We start from the raw sequence: 27,508 nt of genomic DNA, 5'->3' as shown, positions 1-27,508 counted from the left end.
GTGATAATATTCATCGCAATGAATGTGCAGCATTTTTAAATCTATCATAATAATAACGGTAATAGTACCATTTTACATATGCAGCTCATAACAGTCTGTTGCATAACTTGCAGCAATAATGCACTGTTCTTATTTTGCCCATTAAAGTTAAATTTTTTGCAACTTGAAGTGGCAGGATCTATGCTCCTGTTTCACTGTAATGCTAGGTTATTTTCTTAAATCATTATAAGCTGTTTTTTCTTATGAAGTGATAAATTTCTATGTTAGATGCTTTTACAGCAAACAAAAGTCTTAATTTTATTAAAAATAGTCATGTATGATAAATTACTGTCTGAAAATAACAGGAGTTTTTTGAAATGTGATGGACTGAACTGTTCTGCCCCCAGCAGGTAGTGGGAGGGGGGGGGGAGTAGAAAAAATGATGATAACCAAACCCAGTCAAAAGCAACAAGTTGGATGATATAGACTGTAGGTAAAGTAAGCAGTTAGGGAAAAAAAATTACAGGAAACAAATTGTGTTATGAAACCATATTCATTTTATTAGGGTGTATAGGCCATTTTATAGAATAGTTGCTATATAGTTGCTACAAGATGCTTTAGAGCTGTGATGGTAAACCTTTTGGTTGGTTGAGCCAACTTGAAAAACAAGAAGGCTTTGCCAAGGACATATCCTAAATATTCTTAATTTTCATGTTTAAAATTGCTCAAAATCCCTTCATGTCCGAGATATACCAGAGCAAAACTTGAAATATATTTTCTTCCTTAATTGAAACAGCGAAATACATAAAATTTTTATTAGGTACTAATGCATTCATTACCATCAGTGAAAATCCAGCAAAATAAAGATGCCAAGATGAATGATTTGAGATCTGAGAGTTTAATTCAGCAAAAAATAAAAGCATAACATTATGGAACATTGCAAGATGCAGATTCTTAAATCTATGCATGTAAATAAAAAAGAATATACTGGTGAAATAATGCAGGAAAATGTTAATTACAAATTGGAAGAAGAGCTAAGAATGGGGATAAGGAGTTCTATCCAAATATGAAGAATAAGAGAATAAATGAGGTGGGGACTTCACAAGATTGAAATAGCAAAATTGTAAACAATCCAACTGAATTTGCAGTTAAGCTGAACAAGTACTTTACAACAACCTTGAAAATTGAAAATGCGTTTGAACCAGGGAATAATATTGAGGAAGAGCAGCTATAAAATAATGATCTTTCAGAAGCTGTATATTTGAACAACTTGATATATTTTAGTCAGATTATGTTATTTTCAGCTCCAGATAAGTTGGTTAGTTTTGGAGGAATTTTTGTGTTTTTCCTTTAATTGTTTTCTAAATTTTATTCTATCTTATAGTTCTTTTTTGAGTGTGGTGCTTATTGTATAGCTAGGTTTAGTATTTAAACCACTCATATATCTGCTACACTTATTTGAAAATAAACAGCTGTTGTTAAGAGTAACTTTTGGTGCCAACACTCATTGTCTTAGGTAAATTTTTCTTTTTGGAATTACAGATAGTATATATAACTGAATATAAATAATACTATAACAATATTGTAATTATTTTACAGTTTGAGACAAATTGCAGTATAGTAGTATAGTATTTACAACTTTTAAATCATAAAACTCCGTGCTAAATTACAATAATCAGTAGCGGGAGTTCTGAATGATCATGTCTTAATCTACATTAGTTTAGCTAGTTCTGTCCTCTGTAACAGTATATTGTTTTCACCACGTGTCATTTCTTTGAAGAGGTCTGCATTTGACTTTAATTGAAGATTGGAGGAATGTTTAGTCTTCTTTAATCAAGGCTGCAATTTGCTGATCTGAAGCAGGTTTTCGTCTGATTTATTCCATGATTTTCAGCTTACACAACTTGCAAATTGGCCTGTGATTCACAATACACAATGGTGAAATATTGTCTAAGTCACTGATGCATCTAAAACTGAACAACAGTTTAATGTGCATCAGTTCTAAAATTTGTTTTAAATTTTATTTCATAGTATAGGATATTTTCTAGAATATCAAAGCCAGTTTTTAGCAGTAATTTATATAAGTAATATTTTGTAAACTTTTCCTTGTATATTTTGTTAACTGTAAGTATAACGTATATGTCTACAAGCACATCGGAAAACATCTTAGTATATGACTCAGTCGTGACTTAGATTGGAAATGCTGTGAGTGATTACCTTTTTAATCGGTGCCTTGTCCAAGCTGTGCTCTGTATTTGGTCACCCTTGCATTTAATCATTGAAATTTAATCAAATTGCATAAATAAAATTTGGACAAACTCATTGTGTCCAATCTGTGCATCCAAGGAAAAAACTGACCTCAAGCTGACTTTACATCAGCTTGGACATGTGCCTTGGATGCACAGTCTTCACATTGTCTCAACTCCAAAGGAAACCATCTCACCGTCTGTAAAATTTGTTAGAAGTAAAAATTTGAGAAAAAATTCAGAAGTACAAGATTGTAAAGAAAGTCTCCAGAAGAATGATAATAGTTACTAATATGCCAAAATGTATGTACACTGAATCTTGAGCAGATGGGTTCGTCAGTCCCGCCAAATCTCAATTTCTGAATGGGCTAGATCATTGTTCTCACTTACTCAGCATTCCAACAAATATATGACATCAGATAAAACTAATGATAGTCAAATCCAGCAATCCATTATTCCGCACCACCCAGTTTCTAACTCTGTTTAGGAAAATGGGCAAATTTAGAAAACCACCCGAGAATCAGAAAATTTAGTTCTTCTTAATGCACAGTGTTGTAGGCAGTTGTGTAGGATGGTTGATTTTACCACAGAGAAATGAGTCTTTACAACAGTGTCGTTGCCGACTGGGCTAGCTGGGTGGGTAAAGTGCCTGCCTGGCAACCCAAAGGTCACGGGTTTGAATCCCACCTCGGGCTTGGATCAAAGTACTGCAAAAACCTTGGGAGGTGCATTATGGCCACAGAAGCCGATGCACCAACAACTACCCAAAAAAAAAAAAAAAAAAAAACCAGTGTCGTGGAATTATCTAATTGCTTTCGAGACACGTGTCTCGTCATCAACTGACATTATGGACTCATCAGAGAACAGAACTGTACCCCGTTTATCAGGGCTCCAAGCACATGTTCATGGCACCAGTTTCAATGAGCTTGTAGTGGTTTGGGGTTAATGGCTTCCTTGTGTAGAGTCCACTTGAACTGAGCATTCTTAACACAGTCTGGTTGGAAATGTTTTCATCTTTGGCTGCACTAACCTCAAGAGGCAGTTGATGACAGGACTTCGAAGTGTTCTGTCTTGCTGTTAGAGCCAGATAGCAGTCTGTTCTGTTTGGAGTAGCCCTTGGGTGACTTTGGCCCAAGACACATTAAGCCAACATGCCACCTCCACCTGCGACTCTCTGGCTTCAAGTCATGCAATGGTCCACCATCCCAAAGAATCATCTAAATGACGATGACTTGCCATCCTGAGTACTGGAGTTGTGGCTATCCCGCTGTGCAACCAAAAAAACGGGAATGAAGTGATATGGTTGCAACCCATGTTTTTATGGTCATGAATAATTTGCATAATGTGTGGCTCTGTATGTGGTTAGATCGATTTCTATTGGATACTCGGAATTTGCATGCCAGGATGCCTGTAATATCAAATATTCACCTTCGGCGACACTGTTCACAATAAAATATTCATGAAAATCGGTTTTTTTTTTCTGTTAATTTTATCGAGCAGTGTAGTATAAAAATTATTGCACTCCATATTGTATTCACTTTAGTCCGGAAGCTGAAGAAGCTGGTTCAAGAAAAGCAACCTCTACTTTAAATATTTGAGCACATGTTGATAAACATGAAAGGAATAAGCTTGATACAGATTTTCTCACTGACAAAACTTGGTTCCATTTCAGCTGGCATAAGAATAGCCAAAACATTAGGATTTGGTCCACTGAAAACCAGTGTGTTCCATGAAAAGCCCTTCCACTCTCACAAAATACATGACACAGCACATTGTGCTGTCACGCCACCATATGGTGGGTCCCATATTCTTGGAGATGCTAGTGAATTCTGCTTTATTCATTTTATTAGTGTGGATGAACACAAAATTTGACTTCTTTGAGTGGATGAACATGATCGTTGGTTTAAGTAATAGGTTGTGATATGCCACCTATCTGAGAAACCATTCTGTGATAGTTTTACAGTGATTATCTAAATTTCGAAGGATTGTAACCAGCAAGATCATGGATTTTTCTCTCAGCAACTTGAAATATATTTGCCTTCTAGTGCTTTGCAAGTTGTCTTCAAATGTGAGAATACGTGTGTGCATTTACATAGCTACTAACATTCCAGATTAATAACAGAGAATATGCCATATTTTTATTTGGTTTAACACCTCTCTTTCTCTCACTGTCGTAATATAGTTGGTGAGATGGATTTCTCAGTCTTTCTCCATCTTTTTCTTTAAAAATAAAATAAAATTACATAAAATTTTTTTTTTGTTGCAAATTCTGCATATTTTTGTTAATGAATTTGGCAACAGGTGTGCTGTGGTAGTATGCAAAATAGATATGCGCATTAATGGTGTTTTTCTCTGTAATGTATTATTTAATTGGACTTCTGTAGTGCGAAGCTAATTAAGAATATCTTTCAGTAGGATGCCAAAAAATACAATATAAAATGTCAGAAGGCATATGCCTAAGATTTTCCATGCATTGCAAAATCAAACGAAAGGGAACGTGTTTGAAAGGAAACATATGTTCACCATATGTCGATGTAATATATCAATTTAAAGTGGAAGCAAATTTGATGCAATCAGACATTTACAGTGCATAGAAAGAAGTGCACAAATTAAATGTTGCAATTCATAGTGTAATGATATATGTGTCAAATGTGTGTTTGCATCTTTTGTCATAGAACATAATATTCCCCTGAGTTGCTGTTCATGCAGGAAAATTGTTCAGAAATATGTATCCTGATAATAAAATAGCAAAAATAAAAATAAAAACAATGGTTGTGGAAGAAACATTTCTTTTTTCACAGCCATTTTGTTTTTTCAGAACCATTTTTACTAACAGTGCGAACAGGCATTGTTAGTAAAATTGCACAGATTGGGAAAGAAGAGGTAGCAAAGGCTTGGAAAAATGAGCCTTTTTTTTTTTTTTCCTATTGATACAGATCTAAATTAATCAAAATGTTTCCAAGCTATATCCCATTGTGGTGACTTTTATCATTTTTGGTGATCCAACTATGGACTCTATAGCTTTTTGGACTAAGAATGGGGATAATTTCCCAACGGGTTGTGTTGATAACGAATGTATCACCAAAAAGAAAGGAACAGTAGGCCGAGAGCTGTTCATTTTCATTCTCTTAGCCTGAGACATGTTCAGTTGTAAGTCATCAGATTTATTGGAGTTAACTTTCTCCAAGCTTGTGTTGTTAGTTTACCCAGTGACCTTTCAAGATAAAAAAATAAAATAAAATAATCATCAGATCAAAAACAGCATGCTCTTAGTTTCAGCATTGGACAGGGACTCTGCAAGCTACAATATTGAACATCTGAACAACCTAAAAGCCTCTTATATTCCTTCGGAAACTATCAGGCCCTAAGTATTGATAATTTGCCTGTTATGATAGGCCTAAAAACTGGAGTAGTGAGAGTATTAAAATAGCAGATTGAGTATTCGGTAGTAATAAGCTGTATTTTTCATCTTATATTTTGAGCTGAAAAAGGAACAACATACTTCCTGTAGATGAATGCTGTGCATAAATTTACTATTATCTTGGAAGAAGTGCTAAAAAGAAAGATTTCAATTGGTGCGTGCCCCCAAAGTAAAAAAAGATTTTGAACTGGTGTGTGTGCGTGCACACATATTGTCTGTCTTTGGTTGAAAATGTAACTAAATTAGCATTTAGCATTAGCATTAGTAGAGGCATTTGATGCAAGAAAGCAAGCTTATGCAGCATCAGCCAAAAAAAAAAAAGAAAAAAAACCCACTTCCACTTCACCCCTCTGTTCGTTCAAAATACCTGTCCAGCTGAGCCTTAAACTTATTTAGGCTATCAACCTCCACCACAAGGGATGGCAGTCTGTTCCACCAACCAACCACCCGCTGGCTAAAGGAAAATTTCCGCACGTCTATCCTACATCTGTCTTTCCTCAATTTGAATTTATGCCCTCTCAGGTGATTTTTCTGAGCTAGAGGAAGAATCCCATCAGCATTGAGCATGCTTAAACCATTCAAGGCTTTATACACCTCTATCAGATCACCTCGCTGGTGCTTAGTCTCCAAACACTGTAATTTGCAAAACTTAAGCCTTACTTCGTAAGAGCACCCCTTTGTTCCATTCACTAATCTTGTTGCCCTTCTCTGTACTCGTTCCAGCAGCTCAGATTGATAGAATAAAATTGTAAAGTTGGCCTTTGACAAGTCTATTTAAAAAACAAGTTAGAGGTGGTTTGAAAAGCAATCAATATAAGCACTTTTCTGAATTACTAAATTGAAAAGTACAAAAAGAAGTTAATAGTTGGTGGCACAGACTCTTGTTCAAACCCAGTTCATCATTAAAAGTTTTGAAAGCAGACAAAGTGATGAACTCAAGAAAACGAACTTCTGAATTGTAGACTTCTATTAAAAGCAACCCTAAACAGTCTGAGCAAGCTGATAATTCTAGGTAAGTTATTCTTGCAGAAACTATTTGTGTTTCTCTCTTCTGGATTGGATAAAGAATTTGCTTGTTATGCCTACATTTGTAAATCCAAACATAGTGATTCAATCTAACATACCTAAAATCCAAATACATAATTTTCCCATTGAAAATTATGTTCTTGTAAATACTGATGTAGCACAAATTTCATCAGTTGGCACTGCTTCATTTTCAAGTTGGAATTTACGTACAAGTTTCTAGTACTTCTTGGTATCATTACAGATAAAGAAATTTTGCAACAAGAAAGATGTTTTGCAGCATGTACGGTAGTCCTCTTTTGTAATTTGTGTACAAGTTTCCATGCTGAGGAAATATGGATGCTGATTCTGGTACCCTGCAAGAAGAACCAATCTTAGATTTACATGCAGAAGACAACATGGACATTGGGCGCCCTGCCTTCCGACAAAAAGAAAGGATGAAACGAGACCGATTCAAACAGGCTGGATACAAAAAACAGACAGAACCATCTACAACCTCTAAAACTAAATAATGTAGAACATTATACAATGGAACTGTAGAGGTCTATGAAGCAATATTTTTGATATTTATGATCTAATCAAACAGCATAGTCCAGTTATCCTCTCCCTGCAAGAAACCAATCTAAGCCCACAGGCAACTCCAGTGATTAAAAACTATAGTATCTATCAGCAAGAGAGAAGCAATGCTAACTCAACAAGAGGAAGTGTAGCCATACTTTTTGACAACAAGGTTCCTACAAAACAGATCCCTCTGCAGACCACATTAGAAACTATAGCGGTACATATTGTTTTGGATTTTATGTTAACTGTAGTCTCTGAGTACCTCTCCCCAAACAAAGAACTTACTATAAAAGAACTGGAGGATCTTATAAAGCAGCTTCCATTTCTTTTCATTCTGTTACGAGATTTCAATAGGGACCATCCTATGTGGGGATTTCCCAAGATAGACAAATGAGGAAAACTCATTGAAACAGTTCTTTTTAACCAGAATCTCGCATTATTAAATACCGGTGCTAACATTTATATTCAATTTCCCACCGGAGTATCTACTGCCATAGACCTATCAATATGTTCTCCCAACTGTTCCCAATTATTCATTATCAGATAGTGATCATTATCTGATCATTTGCAAATCGCAAACAAACAACCTCACATATAGCCAGCCACATAAAATGGAAATTTACCAAGGCAGATTGGAATAAATTCACCAATGCAATTTCCTTTGATGATCAAGTCATCAAAGGAAATAGATGATGCTACTGACCACATAAATGATGCTACTGACCACATAGATGATGCTACAGACCCTATTACTACACAGATAAATGACAGCTGCAACTTGTGCTATACCAAAATCACAGTTGGTCCTCACAGGCATGCCAATATCTGGTAGAATTATGCATTCCGTGATGCCAAAAAGAACAGAATAAAGCTTGGAATCTGTTTCGGAAGTGCCCAACAACTAACAACCTGATTAACTTTAAAAAACTTAAAGCTAAGTCACGTTACGTGCAGAAATGGCAGAAAAGACTCTTGCATCCGGTTTGCTTCTACCATTACTAAAAATACAGACAGTAGAAAAATCTAGGACAAAATCAAAAAACTGAATGGTAAATCACTCCAGAAATCAACACCCATTATAAGTTGGAAGGGTAAAGACTTCTTCTCTCCAGTGGAAATTGCAAATTCCCTGTCAGAATGCTTTTCTGAAATCTCTGCCACTTAAGCATAAGAGCCAGCCTTTAAACAGGTAAAAGCCAATGCAGAAAAATGTAAGTAGAACTTCAATACAGCAGCATCTCTTCCATATAATCAACTGTTTACATTGTTTACATAGTCAGCTGGAGGTTGAGATTTGGAACATATATTAATCCTTCTCTGTGTAGTCACCATCCAAAGCCACATATTTCTCTCCTCTTTTGCAGCACTTCCTTATGCTATATTTGTAAGTCTCACTTTGCTCTTTAAACCATGCATCTGTCACCGAAATTACCTCTTCTTTGCCAAAAAAAAAAATGCTTGATTCACAAAAATGATTTTATCTGGGAAAAAGGAAAAATCAAGTGCCAATTCAGGAAATTAGGTAGATGTGGCAAGATGTGAAGTCCTAACTTTTGGGCAAAGATCAGTGGTTATAACAGCAGTGTTGGCTGGAGCATTGTTTATGGTGGTACTCTTCTCCAGGTAATCTGTGAGAATATTTCCCATCTAATTATTCTTCTCTTTCTTGGTGATATCTCTCTCTCTCTCACATTGTAACTTGGGAATTTTTTTTTGGCTGGTGCAGTATAAGCCTCAGGCTTCCTTGCACCATATGGCTAATAATAATAATAATATCTCATCCCAGAAAATTGACAGCAACGCCTTTTCCCTGTAGATGGTTGTACTCTGGCCTTTTTGGGAGTTGGCACTGATGGATGTTCCCATTGTTTTGAAACCTGTTTTGTTTCTGTGTCAAAGTGACATATCCACAATTTATCCATAGTCATCAATCAGGCTAAAAAAACAGGTCAGGATCGCTGTCATACATGGTATTCAATTCAGCAGAGCAGGCGTGCCTGTTTTTCTGTAGGGCACTCTCACGTAGAGCTTACTTTGGACCAGCAGCTACAGGTAACCTAAATGAACAACGTAAGTCAATGAGAGTAGTAGTAGTAGAAGTAGTAGTAGTGGCATGCCATGCAAGAAAGCAAGTGTATGAGCTTCTGCAGCATCAGCCAAAAAAATATTCACACAACCATTCCCTCTAAACGTTTGTCCAGTTCTTAACCTATCAACTTCCACAACAACAAATGGAAGTTTGTTCCAGCAATTAACCACCCGCTAGTTAAAGGCAAATTTCCGCACATCTATTCTATATTTGTCTTTCCTTAATTTCAATTTATGCCCACTTAGGTTTGTAATCTGAACAAATGGAAGAATCCCATCACAATTCAGCGTGCTCAACCCATTCAAGGCCTTATACACCTCAATCAGATCACCGTTCAGGTGCCTAGTCTCCAGCCATTGCAGTTTGTAAAACTTAAGCCTCTCTTGGTAAGAGAATCCCTTCATTCCCCTCACCAATCTTGTTGCCCTTCTCTGTACACGCTCAAGCTTGCACAAAGAAGGGCAACAAGGAAGGGCTACATCCTTCCTAAAATGAGACCTCCAGACCTATATGCAGTACAGGTGGCGTGGCCTGACCATTGCCTCATACAGAGGGACAATCACCTCCTTTTCCCTGCTAGCAAAATTCCTATATGTCATTGACAAAACCCCATGACCTGCCCTGGCAGCATGTCTGCATTGCTCAGAAAACTTCATATCTGACTGCACAATTACTCCCAGGTCTTTTTCATTTTCTACCACCGTAAGTGTACTACCACACAGTTGGTACGTTTCTCTGGGGTTACTTCTACCCATATACAATACTTTTCATTTGTCAAGGTTAAACTTCAGTTGCCACTTCTCAGCTTATCTGCCCAAATTTTCTAGATCCTATTACAGTAGCACACTGCCATTACTATCACTAACAACCCTGCCAACCTTCGTGTCATCTGCAAACTTCGACATTAAGCCTGATATACCTTCATCAATATCATTGATAAATATACAAAACAACAGTGGACCCAACACCGCACCCTGTGGGACTCCACTAATAACATTAGTCCACGAAGAGCAGCACCCATTGATTACCACCCTCTGTCTTCTCCCACTTAACCATCTTTTTATCCATTGTAGCAACTTACCCTTATTACCATTCTGCTCCAATTTGTACAATAGTCTTCCATGCGCAACAGTGTCAAAAGCTTTCCTGAAATCCAAATATATGATATCAAGATTATTGTTTGTATCCAGTTCCTTAGTAACCACATCATAATAACCAATCAAATTTGTGAGACAAGACTTTCTCTTAACAAACCCATGCTATGTCTGAATTATTGCTGCAGTCTTATCTAGATGATCCTGGAGTGCATCTTTAACCAGTGACTCCAATTATTTTCCCTGGAACAGAAGTTAAACTAACTGACCCGTAATTACTCGTGTCGCTCTTCGATCCCCCTTTGTGAATTGGGGATACCTTTGCATAGCTCCAGTCTGAGGGGACCTCCCCTGAGTCCAAGGATGCTCTCATAATTATGGCTAAGGGTTTGCTTACTTCCTTTGCCGCATTCACCCCAGTCCTTTCTTATGCTTAACTTCAACAATTTCTCCTCCACTTTGCTCTCAGTTATTACAAAATCATTAAGCACCCTGCTACAATTTGATAACCTTCTGGCATTTTCAAACCTTAATAACTCCTCATGTGTGAATGAGGTGCCTCCTCTGTAGATGCAAAATACTACATTCAAATAGATACATTCAGATAGCAAATAAACTTATTACTCAAAATTTAAACAAATTTTACTCATTCAATTTGTTTGCTATCTGAGCAGGATCATCAACCGTCGAATCATCGATGTCAAGTGAACCAATCAGATTCATCCCCTTCCTTTTAGAGTTTATATAAGTAAAGAAATCCTTGCTGTTTTTCTTAGCATCCTTTACCAAAGATTTCTCATAATCTGCCTTCGCCTGCCTAACCTCCTTTGTGACTTGATTACAGATTAGCTTATATCTGCCATAGGCTTCTGAGTCGCTTGATAATTTATATGCATCCCATGCATTTTTCTTCTCTGTCACTAGTCTCATTAGTTCATTTGATAACCATTTAGGCCTAAACCTTGAACAATATTTCTTAATAGGTATGAAACTTTTAGTACCTTCCACGATTAATTCCTTGAATGCTTCCCACTTAGAATTTGCTGTTGGTAACATCATCAGTTGAGACCACTGTATTCACCTTTACAGAAGCAAAAACCCTTTCCTTTACCCCTGATTGGTAATTATATCTTTAAGTAAATCCCACATCAGTACACTGTAATCACTGCCACCTAGTGGTTCCTTTATCTGCAAATTCTTAATACACGAATGATCACTGCTGATAACCAGATCAAGAGTATTACTCTCTCTAGCTGCCTCTCGAACATACTGCTGCAGAAAACAATCATCCAATAAATCCACAAAAGTCTTACTAGTGTGTGAGCGACCAACCCACAAGTTGCAGTCAATATCTGGGAAGTTAAAATCTCCCATTATAAGACATTCTGATTTACTAGCCCACTCTATTTCTCTGTACAATTGTTCATTGTACTCATTCGAGTCATTAGGCCTGTAACACACTCCTACTCTTATTTTTGTTTTCGCAGTGCTTATGTCACACCAAACTGACTCAACATTTCACTGTTCATCTATATCAAGTGGATGCTCTTCTTTTGATTTTATGTTTTTCTTAATGAACAGCATAACACCTCCTCCCTTTCTATCCTGTCCATCCTTTCTGTACAAATTGTACTCCCGAAATTCCAATTCTGCATTCCTAATATCTGTGCGACACCACGTCTCTGATATCCCAACAATATCTGCCTTTGATGTCTTGACCAACACTTCAAATTTCCTCAATAACAGCGTGTGTACAGTGGCATTGCTTCTTGTGCTAATCCCCCAGTTTACCTCAACAAATTAAGCTTGCTGATTCCCAGGGAAGTACAGATATCACTCAACTGGATACACATTGCTCGCACCTCTGGCCTTTACACAATTATTAGCACTACTGTTGCTGTAAAACACAAGAATTCTGGTAACGTAAAGAAAACCTGTAATCCAGAAGTTTTATTTACATAAATAAAATAAAACTTCTGGATTACAGGTTTAGAAAGAAAAATTGTGCATATATGTAAAATGCGCAATATGGAACAAAAGTCTCAAATAAAAAGGAATACCATGGAGAAATTTTAGCAAGAAAAAATATTAATACCATTTATTATTTGAATTTGAAACAGTGTTTCTTGATTTGTTGTGACATATTTAAAAATTGCCCTTTACAACCATCCAGTTCGTTACATAAATTATGATATTCAAAATTTTGTCTACTATAATGTACGTACGGAACTATTAAAACAGTTCCTTATTGTTTTCATTTGAAACATCTTGAAAAAAAAAAAAGAGCAAAAGTGTAATCAGTATGACATTGAAGAAATGGTTTTGGAATATGTAAAATTAACTTTTCATTACTTTATTTTTTAGATTTATACTTATACTGATTTCTAAAGAAAATTACATGGAAAGCTATTATCATTGATTTTTTATAAATAAATATCTTTTTTTTTTTTTTAAGTTTCTTACCGTTTTGCTTTGTACAGAAAATTGCAGCCTGCACGGTGCATAAAATATGCATATGCATTATATTTTTAAATCATGGCCTAAAAAAAGACTAACTTCTCTCACCCATCGGTTTCAGACAACCTACCTTCTAATTAATCTAGGTTTTCCATCTGCAGTTAAGATTAAATGAAACTTCATTATTTTGAAAAATACACATTGTATCTAGCAATAGAAATCATACATTGTATGATTTCTATTACTACGCTATACCTAAAAAATCACTGATAATTATCCAAAATTAATCCATTAATGGAAAAAGGGATTCACCCCCTCTCCACCAAGTCAAGCATAATCAGTGTCCGCAAAAACGTATTGGAATTGGTTAATGCTGGTTGTGCTAATCCCCCTGCTTTCTTAAAAGAATTTTTATTTAAGCTTGCTGGTTGTCGCTCCGCACATTTATTTCAACATGGACTTGGAAGCTTTGATTTCAAAGGTTTATATTTGACGACCAATATGGGATAAAACAGAAAAACTACATTCGGACAGGAATGTTAAAAATTTATAACAGAAACTCACAATTACAATTCAAACTAATAAAAAAAAACATTACAATATATAATTCTATAACAATTTATTGATTTATGTATGCAGTGCGTTACATATATATATATATATATATATATATATATATATATATATATATAATCTATTTTATATTAAATATATATATATGTGTTTGTGAGGTAGAATTAATAAGTCTGTTAAAATGTGTGAAGCTATAAATTACATAAAACGCCAAAACTAATAGCAGAAGGATAGCAGAAATTGGAGATGTTGAACGTCTGAGAAAAAAATGTGAATATCCTAATGAAATAATGAATTAAGCAAAATTATAGGCTGAATTGAATAGCCAATTAGAGAGAAGGGAGCTGTAAAGCAAAAATGATTAAATTAATCATTTTTATTTAATATCATATACGGAGTAATAGCAAGCATCAAATATGGGTGGGCAATTTTGGTCTGCAAAAGGAGTAAGAAATTATAAAATTAAAATCTTAATTTAGCTAACATCAGATTACTTTTAGCTAAGATTAGATTTTAATTTTATAATTTCTCTATCCCTTTCTCGGACCAAAATTGCCCACCCATATTTGATGCTGGCTATTACTTCGTATATTAATTTAATTTAATCACCTCTCTCTCTCTCTCTCTCTCTCTCTCTCTCTCTCTCTCTCTAATTGGCTATTCAATTCAGCCTATAATTTCGCACAATTCATTATTTCATTAGGATATTCACATTCCTAATGAAAAAGCAAAGGATACACACTTTTGTTGAGACAAACTGCATTTAAAAAAAAGTTAAAAAGTAGTGGTCTTTATATATATATATATATATATATGTGATATGAGGTACCTAGAAGTATATAACGGAGTTAGTATTTGCTGTTTTTTATTAATATTTGTGTACTGTATTTATGGACTAGTGCCATTTGCTGTGGCAATATATACAACTACCATAATGTAATATATTATTTGTTAGCATGTATGTGTTTGTATATGATAGGGTTACCGGATTTAAAATTCAAAAATTAGGATAAAATAGGAAAAAACTAGAAAATTTTTACTTTTAAAAACGAGGTCCCAGATGCCAAGCGTTATAGTGATCAAGTGATTTTCCGAGTGATTCATAGAGTCTTTACTCAAAGTTATAGTTCTTCTTTAGTTTAAAAGTTTTTTTACGTTCTCTTTAATCAATAACTTAGTCTTACGAATTGTAAGAAAGTTTTAAGAAAGGAAGTCCATCTTTCTTTTTTTTTTTTTACTTTAAACTTATGTATTAACCCTTATACCGCTTTGTCACTCTAGTGGCACAGCTCCTGCCTCCTCATAGTGGGGCCGGTAACCTGGGAGAAGAAATTCACTCTCCCAGGACTGAAAGGAGCAAAGATGGAAAACAGTTCATTTCCACCTTTAGAGTCATCGAGCTCAAGAACAATGACAAAGGACAATGAAAATGACTTTTCTCAACCTATGTGGTTGAAAACAACTCCTCAAGAGGAGATATCAGCTTTCCTCATCTTAAATTCACTCTCTGAACAGCCTCTGAGTAAATTATCACCTTTTCTTGTGCAGAAATGCATTGAGGCTGCAGCAGGCCCACCTAAATCAGTAAGGTGACTTCAATCTAGTGATCTTCTTGTTGAGACTACACAATCTCAACATTCTACAAAGCTATTAAAGCTCTCAACTTTTGGAGGACACCTAATAAAAGTTATTCTCCATGCCACACTAAACTCCTCTAAGGGAATAATAACAGAATGGGATTTATTAACAGTATCAAAGGAGGAAATTGTCAAAGAGCTACATGAACAAAAAGTCATCCAAGCAAGGAGAATTATGACTCGAAAAGATGGTATTCTTATTCCCACAAGGAGCATAATTCTCACTTTTAACACTCCTAGCTTACCATTATCTGTGAAAGCAGGCTATCTGCATTGCCCTGTCCGACTGTACATCCCAAATCCCATCAGGTGCTACAAATGCCAAAAATACGGACACTCCCAGACTGCATGTCGAGGTGAGGCAGTATGTCCTAATTGTGGATCAAAAGAGCATAATCAATCTGATTGCACCATTACCACTCCGCATTGCCCAAATTGTAAGGGTAACCATCCGACTTTCTCAAAAAGATGCAAACTACAGAAGCAAGGGAAAAAAATTCAAAAAAATAAAGTAGAAAACAAAGTGACATACTCAGAGTGAGAAAACAAATGAAAACAGAAACAAAGTGTCGTATGCCACAGCCACTCAACATTTCCAATCAGTGGGGATTCAAACTGATGTATCAGGTCCTCCGAATATATCCATTGCTAATTAGGCACGTTCTTTGCTCGCTACCTCGAATCAATCTCCTTCTAAACAAACAACTGAACAAGCCAGTAACACCCCAATTACCATACCAACCGATGTTTCCTCAACAAAAGCAAAAGTGTAAGAAACCATGAAATCACAATCATCACTCTCCACCAGAATGGACATTAATGAACGTCATGACTCATTTGATGGAATCTTAGAATTACATGCAACCGATGAGATGGATGTGACCCGCCCTTTCTTTTCTAAGAAAGACAAAACAAAAATAGATAGATATTATTATTATTATTATTATTATTATATCATCATATTATTATGATGATATCCAGCTTAGGACCCTGGGTGTGCCAAGCCCATACTCACCAGATGTGAGCCAAAGCAGTCAGAATCAAAACCATGCCATAAAACCACATAATTGAAAGAATCCTTCAATGGAATTGTAGAGACTTTTGGAATACAAAAGATGATTTGCAGGATTTTATCTATCAGTACAAGCCAGCTGACATAGCTTTACAGGAAACTCTCTTAAATTCTTGAGTATGTCCTACCGTTAAGAACTATGCTACCTTTAGATGTGATAGGAGTATAGACACGCCAGCTCGTGGAGGGGTGGCGATTATTGTCAGAAACGACATTCCATCCAAACATGTTTCTCTTCAGACTCATTTTGAGGAAGTGGCGGTGTGCATTGTAATTGGTATTACTCTCACAATAGCATCTATATATCTCCTTCTTAATTTCTCTTTCTCCTTGGATGACTTAGAAAACTTAATAGATCAGCTGCCATCTCCCTTTTGCTTATTCAGAGACTTCAATGCTCATCATCTGCTAGGGAGATCTCCAAAAGTTGACAAAAGGAGCAAACTAATAGAAGCCCTGCTGGATACTCATCATCTATCCTGTTAAACACTTGTGAGCCCACATATATCCATTTTTCTACAGGATCTATGACTGCAATAGACCTTACAATCTGTTCTCCATCCATATATGGAGGCCGCCGTAGCCTAGTGGTCAGGCGCGCAGGTGCATAAGTACACGTGCCTTGAGCGACCGGGGTTCAAGCCCGTGACTACTGAATACGGTGCTGTTTCTTGTAATCTGTCTATCTTCTGAACTCCTCTGACCGTTTGGTCGTCCCGGAGTATAAACAGAAAATTTATTTATTTTATTTTATATGCCGATATGGAGTGGTCAGTTCTAGATAACCCACTAAACAGTGATCATCTACCATTTCTTTGCAAGATACAAACACGAGTAAACTTGTCCCCATTGCAGTGCTCCAACTGGAAATGCCGTAGGGTACATTGGCACGAATGCTCCTATCTAACTCAGTTTGACGATGATATAATCCAGTCCCAGCCCATAGATAACATCACTGATCATATAACCGACCAGATATTACATGCTGCTACTTCTTCAATACCTAAATCTCAATCTGGGAAACGTAAACACAGCAATTATTGGTGGAATCAGGAATGCACACATGCTAAACAAGAAAAAAATAGAGCTTAGAATTTGTTTCGAAAATTTCCTACATCCGATAATCTTATTAACTTTAAAAGACTCAAGGCAAAGTTCTGCCAAATAAGAAGAAAAGCCAAGAAAGATGCCCAGATAAGTTTTACTTCCACTATTAAAAAGGACATGGACAACAGACTCATCTGGAAGAAAATCCAATCACTTAATGGTAAATACGTGCAGTACCAATCCTCAATCCTAAACTGGTAAGGACAGGAGTTGTAATGCATTAGGTTGAAATGGCTAATGCATTAGGCGAATCATTTGCCAGTATATCTGCAGTGTCCACATACAACCAAACCTTTCAAAAAATTAAGGCATCTGCAGAAAAACAAAAAATAAATTTCTCTACTAAGGTATCACATCTGTACAATCAGCCATTCACCCTAAAGGAACTTTTGAAGTCTCTCAATAAAGCATCCAGTACTGCTGCTGGTCCGGATGGAGTCTGCTGTATAATGTTAAAAAAACTAAATAACAATGCACTAAGTTCCCTGTTAAAATTCGACAAGAGAATATTTTTAGAAAATAGTTACCCGCAATCCTGGTGTCACTCATTTGTTCTAGCTTTTCCGAAACCAGGGAAGGATTATATCATCTCACATAATTACAGGCCAATTTCACTGACTAGCTGTTTAGGAAAAGTCTTAGAAAAAATGGTACACAAGCGGCTAACATGGTTTCTGGAAACCAACAGTCTGCTAAACAGAAATCAGTACGGGTTTCAGAAGAATTGCTCAACCTTAGATGTGATGATCAAAGCAGAAGCAAACATCCGTAATGCTTTTGTAAGGAGACAGCATCTGGTAATGGTTAATGTAAATATTGAGAAAGCTTTTGACCACGTAGCGATATGGTTTCCTTCAGGACATTCCTCCAGGGGCAGTTACCCCAATTTATACAGAACTTTTTACACCACAGAACATTTAGGTCAGATATATGAACAGTTAATCCTAACCATTTGAACAAGAAGGTATACCACAAGGTTCCATCCTAAGTGCAATTATTCACAATAAGAATTACTAATGTGACACGAAACGTACCAAAAACAGTTGAATCATACATGTTTGCCAATGATCTGATTATCTCTTGTCAGTCACAAATTATGAATGCCATTGAAAGGCAACTTCAAATATCCATAACCAGAATAGAATCGTGGGCACAACGGAATGGCTATTCCTCAGCAGAAAATAAATCAACAGCAATGCATTTCTGCAAAATACATAAACTACATCCAGATCCTGAAATATATTTAAAAAATAACCTGATTCATCTTACCAATAACTTTTGTTTATTGGGTTTGTATCTAGACAATAAACTTAATTTTGCCAATCACATAGCCTACCTTAGAACAGCCTGTCTAAAGAAATTGAACATCTTAAGAGCTGTCTCCGCTAACTCCTGGGGTGCTGATAGACACTCACTATCACATCTCTATAAAACTTTAATTCGGTCCTGCTTAGATTATCGATCACCTGTGTATAACTCTGCAAGAAACAGTTCCCTGTTACGGCTAAATACAATTCAGCATAGTGCCCTTAGGATAGCCATGGGAGCCTTCAGAACATCTCCAGTCCACAGCCTATATATTGAGGCAAATGAACCTCCATTGCACCTCAGACGAAAAACCTTACTTTGTAATTATGCTGCAAAAATTAAAAGTATTCCATCTCACTGCAGCTGGGAAACCTGTTTGATCCTCAAAATGTAATGCTATACCGTAATAAACCTAATGAAAACTGCCCTACAGGTTTTCAATTGCAAGAGATCATGAGCAGTTGGAACATTAACTTTCAGCATATCTTTGATGACTATGCTTCTCCTATGCTTCGTACCACAAACCAATTCGTGGAACGAATTAAGTTCATGGTACGAGGCACCACTGTACACTGACTCCTTAAGTGCAGTCACCGCCGTTCAATGTTACTTCTTCCCACCATGGGATGGTGGGAAGAAGATCAACTTCTCATGGATCCCTGGTCATGTCGGCATCCCAGGTAATGAACGTGCAGATCATGCTGCTAAACATCCTGACAGTACATCATTCTGCCATCTGAAAGTCCCATACACTGATTATAAATCCACTATTAAAACAGCATGTAGGACCCAATGGTCAGAACTGTGGCAAACACAAGTCAATAATATACTATTTCGGATTAAAAGAGAACCTCAGCTGTGGACTTCTAGTTTCAGGAGAAGCAGGCGAGAAGAAGTTATTTTGGCAAGACTTCGAATTGGTCATTCTTATACAACACATCTTTTCTTTCTTATGGGAGAGAATCCTTCTCAATGTCTCATCTGTCAGACCCAGCTAACAATTAAACATATTCTAATAGAATGCCCTCAGTACGCAACTATCCAAAAATCCAGTTTCTATTCTCTATCTAATTTGCAGGAACCTTTAACTTTATTACACATACTTGGCAGAAATGCAAATTTTGAAGAACTATTTCAATACTTGAAAAGCATAAAGTTATATAACCATCTCTGAAAGACATAATATACAATTTTCAGTCATAAGAAATTTATGAACAGACACAATATGGCCCAGGAGGCCCTTGTGCCAAACACCCTCAATTACATCAACAACAACTTTAAAAACGAGGACATTTTAAAAATTATATTTATTACTAAAAATTACGATACATTATTTATTGTTACCGCCAAGCATTTTCAGTAAGTTTGGATTACAAAGTAAGTAATTATAAATGTTGGGTTCGAGAGAGAGAGGGCAGAGGTTTCTGATCTCGTCTGAGTGTTGCTGAGTTCGAGAGAGACGTTGTAGCGAAGTCATAATTTGATTTGTGTAATTTTGAGATAATACAGTCCACTTAATGCAACCAGTGCATTTATTTTATTTATTCTGTTGTATTGACCGAAAGTACAAAAGCACAGAATATTTAATGAAAATAAATTTTACAGTGATATGACTTTTTTTTATTAATAAAAAACTAGGATGCAAGTGTTAATCCGTGGGACATTTGAGGATGCCCCAAAAACTAGGACATGTCCTTGGAAATGAGGAAGTCTGGTAACCCTGTATATAGCAGAGATTAGTCTTTAAAAAGAAAGATTACACAAAACAAAAAAAAAAAAAAAAAAAACGATAATATCGGGGTTTTTTTGTGCAGTTCTGGTCGTTGACGCTGGAAGAGACGCCAGGATTGTTCAACATGGGACAATATACTTATGTTTAAAATGTATTATTTTTTTGTCTTTTTTTTATTATGCTTTTTACTTTTTTGATTTGTAGCTATGCTACCTCCTCTCATCTTTTCAGTTTTTTTTTTTTTTTTTTTCCATTCTTTAGGTATATATCAATACATAACACTTATTTATATATAGCTTTTGAACACTTTGCAACTTTAACAGGGTTTTTTTTTTTCTTTGATAAATTTTAAATTCTTCACCTGCAAAAATATTATTCCCTTTCTCTTTCAATTATTTCAGTGCTCATTCCAACGAGTATTTTATAGAAATGTCCTGTGATGGGCATTAGTAAACAACCCGCTCCCTCTCTTTTCCCCATAATTATTTATCTTTTGATAAGTTTTCACCTGAAAATTATGGAACACCCACTGAATTGCAGGAGGGGTTGATTGGAAATTTTATGGTACCAGTTTACCCGAGAGCTAAAGGGATTAACTTTCCGCAATACTGTGGTGCCCATAAAACCTACCCCATCACATAGTAAGAAGTTGCACTGGTCACTGCTTTCTCTGTGTTCATACCCAGTGAGAAGCTTCAGCTGCATGTCACTGCTGGTTCCAAGTAAGCAGTCACCTGCATTCTACGTGAAAGCACCCTTAGACATGTGAGGAATTCATTATGCTGAGACCTTATTCATATTAAAATCATTGTGACTTGCTCTCTCCACTGAACCAAGGTGTATCTCAGTCTCAGCACAATCTGTTTAATTGTTATCTTGCAGTTATTGAGGATTAACTGTTCAACTTTCCCCACCAATTCAGCAGTGCAAGATGTGGATGGCCACCGATTCATTTCCTCATTATGGATGTTCTTCCTGCCACACTTTACCTCTCCCCACCAATGTTTTACAATATCTTATGATGGATAGATATCCCCCATACACCATTGACATCTCTTCATGTAGTCCTTGGCTGTTTGTCTTTAAAAACAGGAATTTGATAGTTATGATAGTTCAATATTCAACTTTATCCATGATGAGCTCTGTCAAACATTCAGCTTAGTAACAAAATAAATATAAGAGTTAGAGCAGTGAAACGACTGGCATATATTACTAGATAAACCAGCAGCACAGTCAATAGAACATAATGTTCATAGAATACATTGAAGAAGGTCAGGGGGAAAACTTTCTGATATCCCACTCATATGTATAGTGTACTGCTCTATAAAAAGTAAATGGATAAACTTATTCATCATCATACAAAAAAAAAAAAAGAACTACTATAACTTATAATCTTGCACAAAAGGCATTATATTAGAATTCTAAAAATCCTAAATTTGAATGAAACACATAACTTTGTGATAGAAACTAAAGTTTTATATTTATTGTTATTTTGTATAATTACAAAAAATTCTACCCAACAGTCTCACACTGTTTTGACAATATTTCAGGTTCTTCCTTTTGAAATCCATTGTCAGTCTTCTAGAAAATATCATCCTTCCTCTTTGCTTTTCATATTCCTTTAAGAATTTAATATCAATTAAAAAAGGGATTCTATTTTTTTAATATATATGATAATAAATTTCAAAAGGAATTTGAAACATTGTCAGAGTTGTGCAAGATTATCTAGGTGATTGGAATATTATATGTTGTACAGAAATGAACTGCAATAGTTTTACTTTTAGTGAGCATTTTTGCTTAACTTTTGATTTTGCATTTCCCTTAATTTATTATTTTGTTATCAAAAAAGATTTCAGTACTACACATATATGGCATTCAAACTGCATGTAAAAATTATTAATTGCTTAATTTCCTGATTAGTTAATTATCAACTAAAAAATAACATTTTTACTAGCTGTTTCTTGCAATCTGAAAGTTTCCGTTTGCCTTCATTCTTTTTTGCCTTTTAGTTACTGCTGATAATCAAGCAATATTGTTATCCAAAGTTAAAAAATTAAAAATTTGAATAATTATAATATTAACAAAGTTCATATTACAGTGTTTATTTAATCCACAGATTCTTCTCTTGATAGACACTTAATTGGTGGTCATCTTTTAATTACTAATTCTGCACAAAAAATTGTTATGGAAAAACAAAATCAAGTAAGTTTTCATGTGTTATCTTTTGAAATATGTCTTCCCGTTTTATAAAATTTCATGCTTTTAATATATATGCATAATCTCTAGCCCCTGTCAACTGCTCATTAGCAATAAAATAATACTGTGAAAAATTTAAACTGCAATAATTATAATTATAATATTCAGTTCTTACTGCCTTCTTCAATTTTTCACTGGAAATGTAATGGTTATAATGAAACCATTTGTTCTTGTGTATGTTTCTACTGTATAGTTACAGATATAAATTCTAATTATGTCAAAATTTAAAGCAAAGATATAATAAAACTTACATTTGTTTTATAGCTTATATGTGAAGTAATAGTAATTTTGTTGATGTTGATTAAGATATACCCTATCCTTTTTTATGGTGACAGAACCCTCATGAATAGTGCAGTGGTTATAATCAGTATTCTTCCACACTGCTTGGATATATCCTGGAGTCAAATCCCATCAATGATGCAATAAATTTTTCTCTTTCTTTTTTTTACCCCCCCCCCTACATTTTTCTCAGAAAAGGGTTTCACATTTTTTCTTCTGAAAACTTTTTAGTCTAGCAGTCAGGCAGACCAACTGAAAATACATATAATTATCAAAACAATATACTGAACCTACATAACCTTTGTTGCTTTCATGCTTAGCACATATACCATTGAAAAGAAAAAAAAATATATATTTTTGTATGGTATTTTACTGTTAACAAAACATAATTCTCTTTTCACTTTGTGCATGTGTATATGGGTTGGCCAGCATCCATTAATAAGGAAAAAAGATGGAAGGAAGCAAGCTTATACAGCATCATCCAAAAAAAAAAAAAAAAAAAAAACTTTCAACTCACTTAGCCCAACTGCACATGACTTGCCATTGCCATCATTTAACTTATTCAATCCATTCAAAGCCTTAAACACTTCAGTCAGATCTTGCAGGTGCCTAATTTCCAACTGCAGCGATTGCAGAAATAAAGCCCTAATACCCTTTTGAACAAAAGGGTATTAGGGCTTTATTTCTGCAATACTACTAACTAATCTTGTTGCTGTTCTCTGCACCTGTTCCAACTGATCGACATCATTCCTAAAATGAGACTTCTGGTCCTGTATGTAATACTCAGGACTCAGCTGAACCATTGTGTTATACAATGGGATAATAACCTCCTTATCCCTGCTGGCAAAATTCCTGTATATCATTTGAAACACCCCACCCCCATGAGCTGTTCTGGCAGCCTGTCTGCTACTTATCTGCTTAATTTTTATAGATTTTGTTAAAGTAGAATACCCACATTACTGTCATTAACCACCGTACCAACCTTTTTATCATGTACAATACTTGTCTTCTTTATAATACTGATGAAAGCATGTCAGTATTATGAATAAATGTGGAAAACAACTATGGGCTCAGCACTAAAACCTGGGAGACTCTACTGATAATTTTAGTTCAAGAAGAGGTGTGTCCCTTGATAACCACTCTCTGTATTCTTTGTCCATATCAAGAACTTGCCCCTAAGGCCACACTGCTCCGATTTGTAGTCCTTTATGTGGAATTGTATAAAAGGGTCTCCTGAAAGCTAAGTATATCATGTCAAAATTATCTTTTGCATCCATTTCCTTTGTGACTGCATTATAGTATTCAATCAGTTGGTGAGACAACATTATTTCTTAGCATATTCATGCTGTGACTAAAATATCTATTTAGTTTGTCAGCATCCTGAACGGGTTCATCAGTTGAACCCGTTCAGGATGCTGAACGGGTTCAACTGATGAACCCATTCAGCATCCTGAACATTCATATCTAGACCAATATGATTAATCCTGTTCTTCTAGTGCAGTTTTTATTTGCATTTTGCCAGAGACTTTTCATGATCTGCTTTATCTTGCCTAACTCCCTTTCTGTTTTGATTGCAGACTAGTTTCTGGCTATTATATGTTTCCCTATCACCTAATAGGGAAACCGATCAGATGATAGGGAAATAATTGATAAGCATCCCATGCTTTTTTCGGCGGACGTAAAGAAAGCCAACACGAGAACGACGAGAAACATCAGATAACTTACGTGGGAAATTAGTTTCCCGATACAGCACTCTAGTGCTGCTCGCTCAGTAAACAGACGGTATGTGTTATCAGTCTGGAGCAAAGTCGAGAATGATATATTGATTGGCGTGGCAAATGATGTGCTGATTGGAGCACGAGCACAACACACGATGACATTGGGTTAGTATCATTTTAGTAGCACTCAGAAGCACTAATGGTAACTTGCCCTAATGAATGCTTTCCATAATGGTGAAAAAAGGTCAGGTTAATTCCACTTGAATCCCATGGGAGCTTGAACCCCTCCCGAAGTGGAGGGGGTAACCTATCTTTTTTCTTTAGAATCACAGTCATATTTAGAAATACATTCATAAAAAAATAAATTTTTTATGACTGCAAAAATAATAAATAATAATAATAAAAAAGTGCAGTCATAAAAAAAATTAATATTTTTATGACTGTATTTTTATTTTCTTGTTCAATAATATGCCCTAATGGTGAAAAAAGGTCAGGTTACCTCCACTTGAATCCCATGGGAGCTTGAACCCCTTCCGAAATGGAGTTGGTAACATAACCTTTTTTATTTAGAATCATGTGGACTAGTGCATAAATAGTTTATTAACAAAATAATATTATTTTATTGCTGTACTTTTATTTTTAAAGACACTCGTGCAGATACACGCATATCGTAACAGCAATCAACACCTCAACAGCTATTCACGATATATATATATACAGTGGATTCCGGTTATTTGGGCCACCGGTTAATCGGGGCAAATCTTAAAAAACAAAAACCCATCGAGAAAATAGCCAGGGTTTACTTCGCTTAATTGGGACAAAATGCCGTTTAATCGGGGCAGGAGACCTCAGCACTGGAGATTACCCTACTATTGTCTCCGACCGTACTACGTAGTTCGGTCGGATTTCTGGAGGTCACAACCATAAAACAATAAAAACAATTAGAAGTCACCTGTTTATTGGGCCTGAAATCTATCATAAACGGACAGTAAACTCGATCTTATTGAATTTGCGTTAATACCGACAGCTGGAATTCTGTGGGTTATTATGGTAAAATGTGTTTACACTTCCATGAACTCTTCAATCAAATAAAAAAATTAATTTTCAGATCTTCTCTTCATTCCTATTTTTAAAGCTTTGTAACTCGTTACTCCATTCTCACTTGTGCATATTGTGTTACTTGCAATTTGTGTGCGCCATGTTCTTTGTTATTGATTGCTTATCTTTTTTACTGTTTTAAATTTTAACCCCCACCCACAAATGTCAGTGAACAGAAATGTCAACTAGTTTAGTTAGTATGTACACATTATTACAGTACGTATTAATTCTTCCAATTATCACGTATATTCTTCCGATTTTCACGTATCATTTAATTTTTTAATTGGTAAGGTAATAAAGAGTAAATTTGTGCTTAATATATCTTTACTTTTATAGCCTGTGGATAATATTCCTCCTAATTTCGCTAATTAGAATTGCTGTTTAATAGAATTAAAATTCAATTCACAAACGTGATCATAATGACCGGCGCTTACTACACATCGTATAGTGAACGGAACTTTACTGTGGTGAATTCGTCGTAACGTGATTTGATTGTACAGTGAACCAATTGTAAAAGGGGGGGGGGGGTGCACATTGTATTTTTAACTATTTACGTGAAACTTCGGATAATTGGGGCAGCCGCTTAATCGGGCCAAAATGCACTAATCCCGATGTGTCCCAAATAACCGGAATCGACTGTATATATATATATATATACATATATAGAATCTTTCTTTCTTTTCTTATATTTTTTCCTAACCTAACGTTTAAGGTTAGGTCACTAAATATAAGGAAACCGTTTCTATTATTTCCTAACCTACCATTTAAGGTCAGGTTACGAAAAATAAAGAAACCTTTTCCTTTTTTCGTAACCAAACCTACATCAGCAGTATAGTAAAAACACTCATGAACTCCAAAAATCTGCTTTTAATAATGAGAAAAAAACATAATGAATAACATAAAAATGAACAGAACAAAACTTTTATTAATTTAGTTTTCATCAAAAAATTTTCCTTACAAATTTCTTCCATCTTTAAAAGATTTATCGCTACTATTACCTGTTTACCGTTCATTATAAAACTATTATGCACTGTTCTTTCCTCATAAATACACATTATAATGCCAACTAATGACTACACAGTTGCTTGTCCTCTGTCACGACCACCACAAATCATTTCATCGTTTGCTACGTCTACCTGTCAATCAATATATCCTTCTCGATTTTGGCTCCAGATCAATAACACCTACCATCTGTTTACCGAGCGAGCAGCACTAGAGTCCAGTGTCAGGAAACTAATTTTCCACTTAAGTTATCCGACGTTTCTCTTTGTTCTCTTGTTGGCTTTCTTTACTTTAGCCCTTTTTTCTTCTATCTGAGTAGTCCCATCAGGTCAGTTGACATTCATTTTAAGTCTTACTATCTCTTAATTGATATAAAAAGTCTAATTGCTTCTGTGCTTACTTCCCTTATTGCATTTCTTTTAATAATACCATCATTTGTTCCCACTAAATAGATTTCAAAAATTGTCTGAAACCATTGCAGTAACCTTTACAAAAGCAAATGCCATTCCCTCTGCACTTAGCATTATTTACATCTTTAAATAAATCTGAAATCAGTATACTTTGATCACTGCCACTTAGTAATTCTTTTATAAAAGCAGATGTAGGAAAGAGAGTAACAAGGGATTAAGTGAAATTGTTTAGTACAGGAAAGCCCTGTATAACACGGTAGTTCTACAACATGGTTTTGTTCTAACACAATTGATATACTGCAACAATCCTCATATTGCTATCCTCACCATGTCATATTTTTTGGGTTTTATTTTTTTTTTTTTTGGAGCATTAGCAACTAAGGCTATATTGCTCCGGGGATATGCGGTTGTCATTCCCTGACCTTTCCGCATCCTCCATATTTGGT

The 27,508-nt window shown here is 35.5% G+C and overlaps 1 protein-coding gene across 1 annotated transcript in view; it reads left to right on the top strand.

Annotated features, from left to right (window-relative positions):
* The window catches only part of LOC150081532 (midasin), a 1,449,634-nt gene that overhangs the window by 1,086,619 nt on the left and 335,507 nt on the right, over positions 1–27,508 (top strand). Inside the window, exon 65 of the mRNA XM_090380238.1 lies at positions 22,416–22,501. Coding sequence (XP_090236364.1) covers positions 22,416–22,501 — 86 coding nt within the window. The remainder of the gene's footprint in view (positions 1–22,415; positions 22,502–27,508) is intronic.

This window comes from Mastigoproctus giganteus, chromosome 8 (assembly GCF_048544385.1).
Source record: "Mastigoproctus giganteus isolate SK-2022 chromosome 8, ASM4854438v1, whole genome shotgun sequence".
NCBI lineage: Eukaryota > Metazoa > Arthropoda > Arachnida > Uropygi > Thelyphonidae > Mastigoproctus > Mastigoproctus giganteus.
The sequence above is the reverse complement of the archived record's forward strand: the minus strand, read 5'-3'. Positions and strand labels throughout refer to the sequence as shown.